This window comes from Bombyx mandarina, chromosome 05 (assembly GCF_030267445.1).
Source record: "Bombyx mandarina strain Sakado chromosome 05, ASM3026744v2".
In the NCBI taxonomy this organism is placed as follows: Eukaryota; Metazoa; Arthropoda; class Insecta; order Lepidoptera; family Bombycidae; genus Bombyx; species Bombyx mandarina.
This window is the reverse complement of record NC_143212.1, coordinates 13,848,782-13,857,923: the sequence shown is the minus strand read 5'-3', so window position 1 is coordinate 13,857,923 and position 9,142 is coordinate 13,848,782. Positions and strand designations below refer to the sequence as shown.

Sequence of the window (9,142 nt, the reverse complement as noted above, 5' to 3'; positions counted from 1 at the left end):
GGAAGTCCGGCGATTTCCTCCTGACCAAAAAAAAAAAAAAAACCCTTCAAACCGAAACGCATTACTGCTTCACGGCAAAAATAGGCTGCGTGGTGGTACCTACCTGTGCGGATTACAAGAAGTCCTCCCACCAATGATACTCTAATCAGATTTTTTGCTATAGCAATAGAATACACAAATTTTCATTAGTGCAACTTCAGACTTGTCCATGACGAGTTAGTTACTCGTTGCCATAGCAACAACCGCCAAACACTCCGTCAGCTTGCATCTATTTATTTCAAATTAATTCAGACTCGACCTACATTTTTGTTGGTGGATACTAATTAAGGAGGCGTTAACGTTAGTGCGATTATGGATTTTTCCGATGGCAGTGGGAGTATACGGTCCGACACGACGCGGCCAGTTTCCAGAAGGGGTTATCGCGAGCACACGAATAACGGCTCTGCTCTTTCACGGTAATCAATGTTTTAGTTTAGTTCTGGAATATTCCAATGATTTCAATTATATCGGCCTTCTCCAAGATTTTGAAACAAACGAGACAAAATTGTCAGCAAAAAAATTAACGGTTTAAGCAAAAAGCAAAATAAATAATCTTTAATAAAAAATCTATTTCAGTCGGTAAAAGCAAAAATATTATTACTTTATTTTTTCATTATATTTTATTTATTATCTTTAAACTTATTTAACTTTAACTTTAGTCATAATTTGAATTTATAGAATTGTAGTGTTGTTAAGCCTAATAATTGAACCTTCTAAGACACATTGCGTGTTCTGTAGACCTTTCACGAGACACAGTCTTCAGTCCTTAGTGAACTACTTATAGCAACGATACTCTTAATTATCTTCCACGGGACTCTCAGCTACTTTGGACACGTTGTCGTAGAGAGAGAGAGCTAGGTATCATGCGATCAATCGTCTCCGCGTTGTGTAAAACAAATAAAATTCCTCACCGATCTATCGCCTCTTAACTGAGGTCATAGAGAAGGCAGAGAACGGAGAAACATGTAAAGGTTTGCCGCTAATAATAATAATCATTTATTTCAGATCATATTTTAGCCCATATATAAAAATGTAATTTGGAAATACTTAATAATAATATATTTATCCTGCCACATGTAGGCGATTCCATGCTAAGAAGAATGGACAATCCATCTCCATTCTGTTCGCAATGAGTTGCAGGTAGCTGTTGGAGCCGCCATGCACCCGCCGCATCAGGGATGCTGCTCGTTTCCTAAGTATTGCGGCAAAGCCGTCAACACCGGCATCTGCAAACATCCCCGACGAGCTACAGAAACGCGGCAGCCCCATCAGTGCCCTGAACCCATTGTTATATTGGACGCCAGTTGCGTATACTACCCATAGGCTGCAGGTGTAAATAAATAATAATAAGCTAAAGTTTATGTAAGAAAATTGAGACCAGATTCAGCGAAGATCACCTAAAAGACGCAGGAAAAAATGTCAAAACATACAACAGCATAGTAAATGTATATCAAATTAATGAAAGTAGTAATTTATTATAACACATCACGCATGTCCGTTCCCGGGTCCAAATAAGTTTGATTTTAGAAGCGGCAGTATGCGTCCTACATCTGCATATCGAGGCAGTACCGCCTCCAGACTGACGACCGGCTTTGGTCCTGCTCCTCCAACAGCAGGCCGACAACAAACTGCCGTTACCGGTTTTTCCATGGTTTGTTATAAATTCATTAACCAATCCAAAAATAAAATACTTAGAACCATATGTTTCATAATTCACATAAATGTATATGTTAAGAAGAAGTCAATTAAATGTGCATTATTAAGGATAACTCAAAAACTATAAGGTCAGATCTTGATAAAATTTCAATTTTAATGGTAAACATAAAAAATAATCGCATTGATAACTTTCACCTTTTTTGAAGACAGTTAAAAAACCAAATCAAGCAGTGAAACTAAACAATAGTACATTGTGCACCAAGCAAAAAAACATCAAAACCCTCGCCTTCGGCTCGGGTGTCAAACACGCGGGATGAGATGTCCTGCTTTTTTCCCGCGGTGCACATACTATTTTTGCTCCTACTAGGCCGAAAGTTCGACATTGTAAAAAACTTAGCACCCATAGAGTACCGAGCCGGGGTTCAGGGGCGAAGCCCAGGAGGAGGTTGGGGGGGGGGGGCAGAGACTCCCCCCCCACTCATAAAAAAAACAATTTAACTGTTTTTTAGTTTTTAAATAAACTACTACTAATTGAATAAGAACTGTCTGATGAACTCATCTTTGTTTAATACTTCACTATTAAATTTTATTGCCTTTTGTTTATTTCACTTTTACACTAAACACAATATTGCAAATTACCCGAGCACAACAATGGCGGAGAATTTTAGGTGCGTGAGAGCAGACGTAGACACTAACGCGCATGCGCACTTGTCAGTATCCAGGGAGGAAAAGTAAGACTTTCTTCCCTGTACAGCGGGAGGAAAACCGAACTTTCCGCATAGGTAGGAGAAAAAGTAATCTTGCCGGTGTGCGAATGTTAGCTTATAGAATACAGAAGGAGATAACATTATATACCTTGATACATATACATAATTATGTACAAATGATTCATAGCCTTTCTCATCTTATCTCATCGATTGAATTTCACAATAAAGGAGACCACCACTCCTCAAAGTGGACCTTCGCGACCTTATAATTTAATTAAAGTTTATTAATTTCCCCGGAGTCTTTGAGTCTTCGTTATTTACAATATTAAGACGATCATACCTTCATCTTAAGACAATTACTATTTTGCTAATCGTAGATAAGGAACGAGATCTCGGTCTAGGTGGTGTAAAATGGTTAATTATGACAGCGAATTACGTCGCCCAACTTATGCTGTGTGTGAGGTCGAATACTAAAAGATATGTTTAATAAAAATGACTTAGTCTCAACTTACTTACTTATCAATATATATTTATTTCATTAAATACTTTAATACTTTCTGAAATAGATTGATCGACCAATTACTCAACAAGGTATCTCAGGATTACGAACTGGTACTGGTCGCGGTTTTCGAACCAGGCAGCTACAGGATAAACGATATTGGGAAGAATTGATGCAAGTGAAAGTTAGAGAAATGAAAGCTGAAATAGCGAGATTGAGTGAACAAGCTGAGGCAGGTGAGAGAGAGAAGTCCGCGAAAAAGCACTATGAGAAGCGGGTCAGGGAATTGGCACAAGAATTAACCGGTAAGATTTATATTGTAAATATTTGTTTATGAACAACTCATTTTAAGTTAACTTAGACCAAATAGCGGAGGAACTGAGGGTACCTGTCAGCGACGCACTGCACCAAGCTACAAAATGGGATCGATGGAGACAACTGGTTGACGGAATCGGACGGAGTCACGATCCTCAGCAGTGAGGGACCGATCGAAGAGAGAGAGAGAGCAGCTATAGATTTTAAAAAAATCACTACATAGTATAAAACAAAGTCGCTTTCTCTGTCCCTATATCTGTCTGTCCCTATGTATGCTTAAATCTTTAAAACTACGCAACGGATTTTGATGCGGTTTTTTTAATAGATAGAGTGATTGAAGAGGAAGGTTTATATGTATAATAACACCCATTAAATAGTGGAGAAATCAATAATAAATTACAGTTTTCGAAGCGAAGCGAGGGCGGGTCGCTAGTAATGAATAAAGTGATATAAAGTTATACTAAGAATCAGACTGTAAATCATGTAACTAATGGAAAAAAATAAGGTACCAAAGATTTTTAAGTTATGATTAAAAGGTATTTACTGAAAAAAAACCAGGAAAATGAGTTTTCTTTTTAAGGCCTTCACATCTTAACTACTCAATCGACCATCATAAAATGTTGCATGTATGTTTTCAGGGGTAATCAAAACGACATACGATTTCTTTCCTTCAGAATAAGTAGTATTTTCTAAATAATTAGGATTAAAGACCCGTGTAGTGGAGTAGCAGTAAATTTTATCAATATTGTAGATTTACAGGGACGCCTCGCAGACTATAATACTGCAATTCGTATACTAAACGGAGAAGCGACAAAGCAATCTGTTGAGGAACAAACGAGAGAATTGGAGGCGACAAATCAGAAGATGCAAGATGAAATAGAACAAGTATTCATGGAGAAACGAAGGAAAGAAAACCAATTACGACAGATTCGAGAGCAAATTGAAAAGGTACAATTTGATTTGAATAAGGCAGCAAAGCCTTTTGTTTCTCTGTGATTTTATCCGAGAACAGCTAATCCTTATCAGCTTTATCTTATCTTTACTTAATCATTCCTTAATACAAACACAGAGAAGACCGCAAAATGAAATCCGGGTGCCACCGGATGTCTTTAAAACTTTTTTTTTCGTATGCAATTTTATGCAATCGTATGCAATAAAATACCTATTGATTTTAGGAACAATCGACGATCACAAAGATACTGGCCGAAATGACAGTAGAGCAAAAAGATCAGTACAATGAATTGGAAACAACGGCTGCAGCGTTAAGAGAGGAAGTAGAGCAGAGCAGAACGCAATTAGATCTCTTGAACAGAGAGAAAGAAGAGTTTGCACGGGAAATATCAGGATCGCAGGTAATTGTTCAACATCAACATCGATGTGATCCTTTTTTTTGTTGTAAGCTCAGCGAACGAGTTTACAGTCATCTCACATGTAGTGATAACTGGAGCATACAATAAGACGACAAATAGGAACGCATAACTGCCTCGTACTAAAATAGATAGGTCGATAATAGTTTATTCATTTACACAAAAAAGGGGGATAGTACGAAAGAAAAGACTAATATTCTAAAACATTCTCAAAATACTGCCAAGGCTAATGTTATTAATTGACTTAAAACAGTCGTAGCTATTCGAATCCAATAAGTGACTTTAATAGAAGCACCGTTTCCTAGATAAAAGTGCACCTTCTAGAACTACATAGAAGGCTGGTCGCCGTCGAAGAAAAACGCGACAACATGAGAAACGAAATAAACAACCGATTGGATCCGCAGGAAGAAAGGGAGAAGCTACTGTCCCAAGTATGTTCATAACAATAATTAAACAATTTCAAACGACAAAATAAATTCAGAACAATCTTCTAAAAGTCCATTATCTCAAAGATATGTTGATATACCTGACTCACTCTTTAAAATTAAAGTAACCGAAGATCATTTACTTTCTTAGGCGTTCGTCCCGACTACAGAGTCAATTATTGTGCGAAGTTTATTGTAGATGAAAATCGATTCCAAGGTTTTTTTTTATTACATGTTTTTCATTATTAGTGATTACTTTTAATCTAGTAAATATGTCAGGTGCGAGAAGATAACGCCGCCATAGCGGTATTGGACAACAACGCTGCGAATTTGAAAGAACAGATCAAGAAAGTGCAAGAACTGATTGAGCAGTCTGAACAGGTTGGTTATTTTGATATTAAATGTTTTTCCATTAAAGCCAATCTACAAACTATATGAACTACGAATCTACTCATCCGTGTTTCTCAATTTTTCCCTTTGACATTTTTAAATAAAATATATTTTAGGATCTCGAAGAAGGCAACTCCGAACGCCATCAGAAATATCGCGAATTGAAAAAGCGAGAAGAAACAATGGACTCGTTCATGGAAACGTACGAAGAAAATCTAAGAAATGAACAGAATAAAATCGATCAATTGGAAAATGATATCGTGTTCGCTTTAGAGCACAGCAGTTCCAATATTGACTTAGATCTTAGCGAAATAGATAGTTTAAAGCAAAGGGAAGGCTACACGTCAACTTATGATGAAAATAAGAAATCCATCGATGCACTCACGAAAGATTACGAACGTTTTCAAGCAAATTTGAAAAAGGTAAAGTTTTATAATCTATTTTTAGTATTAAGAAGACGCTTATGATCATTACATCATCTTCGTCATCATAACGAAATTATAATTGGCTCTCATTGCTTCTAATAATTCGTTTGACAAAAACAAACAATCATTGTTGCTACTATATTTGTTTTGAACAGGAAACAGCGGAATTGGTTTATGTAGATCAAATGGAAATTGCGTATCGTCTTAAGAATTATTTTTCAGGCAACAGCAACACGAGAGAGGTTGGCTACTGAATTACATACTCTGCCGGAAAAGACGCATGTCATGAAAGAAGAGTTGGTCACACTGAGCGACTTGGAAAAGCTTCGAGAGCAAGGTACATAAGTGTTGTTTTTTCGGATTAAATCCTATAGCGACATTGCGTAGTTGTGTTTCTATAAAATACTGTACTGCATGTTTATGTTTAATATGAGATTATGAATGCACTCGCCATTTAACATTACACTGATTTACTTTAATACCTAAGGGATTCGGAATGATAATATTTTCGACAATATTTTTGAAGACGTCCGGTGCATTCGCATCAAACAATGCAATGATGTTCGGATCCCGCAGACGGGTACCAAATTTTTAATGAAATAAGTACGTACTTAACAAATGTTAACGATTGACTTCCACGGTGAAGATTTAACATCGTGTAATAAAAGTGGAAGCCGCAAAATTATAATTTGCGTAATTAGTAGTGGTAGGACTTCTTGTAGGGGTCCTACCTATTTCTGCCGTGAAGCAGTAATGCGTTTCGGTTTGAAGGGTCGGGCAGCCGTTGTAGCTATACTGAAACCTTAGAACACGTTCAGGTGGGTGGCGGAATTTACGTTGTAGATGTCTATGGGCTCCGGTAACCACTTAACACCAGGTGGGCTGTGAGCTCATCCATCCATATATGCAATAAAAAAAACCTGTCCGAAATTGAGTGGTTGCAATAACTTTGTGATGTACCTAACACTGTGACCGAGAGCTCACCAATCTAATAAAAATCAAAGCATAATATAATTATTCGTTAAAATATTCGTTGCAATAGGTGTTAAAAATATGTACTCTTAGAATTATAAATATCTTCATTTCACAATAAAACTGCAAAAAAACACCCAAACATAAATTGGCAAAGATTAAGCAATTGAATACAATTATTTCGAATTTTCTTTTTTTTTAGTCAGTATCTGTATACAAGCTTTAGTGATATCAGTAAAATGAATCATTTGAACAACAATGTTTCGGATTTAATGCACTATTGTAGTACAGGTGTAAAATGATCGTAAAATGAAGTCGTTATAATAAAATACAAAAACTTTAGTTTTGTTTTTCAAATGATCAATATGAGTTGACCGCTTTGATTCATTGGTCAGGCGAAGAACAGAAGAAGGCGTTAGAAGTTGAACTACAACAACTGCGAGAGAAACTGGCCCCAACCGAGAGTGCTGTTACCGAAGCAAGGAACAAACTGAAAACATTACAGGTTTGTTTTTATTTGTGACGATTCGTTTACAAGCAACCGCAGGAGAAAATTTACGTCACAAATCATCTTCTCGCAATAAAACTGTATAATCTCAAAACTTACTAATTTTACAGGACAGTGTTTTAAAGGTTTAACGTATGATATTTTTAATACTAATCATCTCTGCAATAATATTTTTTTTATTTTTTTTACCAGTTACTTTATCTGTCTTTCAAAGTAAGATAAAATTATGTAAATATTAATTTTGTTAATAGTAGTCAAAACATGGGTAAACAAAAAAAAAAACTAAAACTAAACTGCGCTCTTTTGACAGTATTTATGAGAAAAATACTGACCAACCAAATGATATTAACTCAATTTCGAATATTTTTGAAAATTTTACTTTTAATGCGAAAAGACGAAATGTAGTAAGTACAACAGTACGTGCAAAAGCAGCGATGAATATGAAAATTCGAAAAAGTAGGTAGCCGATACAATGAACGTCAAATGTACATAATAAAAATTTAGAAAGATGAACCTAAATATATTATGTTATAAGGTGCTATTTTTATTGGTGACAAAGTACATAGTAATATCATACAGGTGAGAGCCACCGTCTTACCTATTTCTGACGCTTAGCTTAAAGGAACAGTAGAAAAAAACAAGTCACGGAGTCTTAAGAATTTGATTTATCGATCCTAATTTTTTGTGTTATCGTTTCCTTTTTTTATGTGTGCTAAGTTTATTTCTTTAAATTTGTAGGCATCTTTAGAGGGCAACGAAATGTATTCAAAACTCAACAGTCTGGAGGAGGAAGTGGCTCAGCTTGAAGCCAGGAAGACTGTTCTCGAAGAAGACATAGCATCGATAACTTTGAAAGCTGATTATGAGCCTCTGAAACAACAAGCTTTGGACGAGTTGGCGGCTCTGAACAAAAAGATCATTGAAGATTTGAATAGCGTCAAATCGTATTAAATGTTTTGGTAGATTTTGAGTGGTTTGTTTTATAATTAGCTTTACGGGTCTTGTTTATATTTCTAAGTAATTTCTATAAAATGATAGGACTTGTGCGCTCATTAACCCACTAAGTTTCTTACGGGATCTTCTTAGTGGGTAGCGTTTCCGATTCGGTGGTAGATTCTGCGAATTACTACTACTCGTGCTAGAGGCTAATGTTAGCAAATTTGTCAGGTTAGAGCCCCGTGAGCTCACCTTTTTTTTTATGATTGAAGGATTACTGGTGGCCCGGAGGCCTTTCCAGTTTCACCAGGACAGGTGGGCGAGCAAAGGCTCAGCCAGGAGGGGTGGGATTTGCTAACAGCTACCCGAGCGCCTCCGAAGGAGACTTAACAGCTCAAGAGTAGCTGCTTCGCGAATGAATCTACTACCGGATCGGAATCGCGACCCGCTGAGAAGATCCGGCGAGAAACTCAGCGAGCTGATTCATGGGTTAGGTTGCACGGCGAACTCTTTGTCGAGTTCGACGAGTACGGTTACCGACGAGCTCACCTTTTTTTTTTTTTTTTTTTTTTTTTTTTTTTTTTTTTTTTTTTTTTTATGATTGAAAGTTTACTGGTGGCCCGAAGGCCTTTCCAGTTTCACCAGGACAGGTGGGCGAGCAAAGGCTCAGCCAAGAGGGGTGGGATTTGCTAACAACTGCCCGAGCGCCTCCGAAGGAGACCTAACAACTCAAGAGCAATTATTTCGCGAATGAATCTACTACCGGATCGGAATCGCGACCCGCTGAGAAGATCCGGCGAGAAACTCAGCGGGCTGATGCATGGGTTAGGTTGCACGTCGACCTCTTTGTCGAGTTCGACGAGTACGGTTACCGGGGTCCCTAAGCCTGCCCCTAGTATTAGA

At 37.2% G+C, this 9,142-nt stretch overlaps 1 protein-coding gene across 3 annotated transcripts; it reads left to right on the top strand.

Moving 5' to 3' along the window:
* Positions 1-230: 230 nt before the first annotated feature.
* On the top strand, positions 231-8,267 carry LOC114242836 (intraflagellar transport protein 74 homolog). 3 transcript variants are annotated; one of them, XM_089727892.1, is made up of 12 exons: positions 320-455; positions 1,180-1,369; positions 1,567-1,690; positions 2,969-3,206; positions 3,968-4,164; positions 4,392-4,568; positions 4,889-5,014; positions 5,288-5,389; positions 5,515-5,820; positions 6,046-6,160; positions 7,191-7,300; positions 8,042-8,267. In XM_089727892.1, the coding sequence occupies exons 3-12, from the start codon at positions 1,577-1,579 to the stop codon at positions 8,252-8,254; spliced, it is 1,698 nt and encodes a 565-aa protein (XP_089584018.1). In that variant the 5' UTR covers positions 320-455; positions 1,180-1,369; positions 1,567-1,576; the 3' UTR covers positions 8,255-8,267. The 3 variants fall into 3 exon arrangements, with proteins under 3 accessions (XP_028029920.2, XP_089584018.1, XP_089584017.1); XM_089727891.1 differs by having other exon boundaries at positions 1,180-1,484; XM_028174119.2 differs by lacking the exon at positions 1,180-1,369 and having other exon boundaries at positions 231-455.
* Positions 8,268-9,142: the final 875 nt, after the last annotated feature.

Excerpts from the sequence above, each read along its gene's own strand:
- LOC114242836 (XM_028174119.2), top strand. The coding sequence starts at position 352 with ATGGATTTTTCCGATGGCAGTGGGAGTATACGGTCCGACACGACGCGG. Across the intron at positions 3,207-3,967 it reads ATTGGCACAAGAATTAACCG|ATTTACAGGGACGCCTCGCA; the intron begins GTAAGATTTATA and ends TCAATATTGTAG. Across the intron at positions 5,015-5,287 it reads GGGAGAAGCTACTGTCCCAA|GTGCGAGAAGATAACGCCGC; the intron begins GTATGTTCATAA and ends TAAATATGTCAG.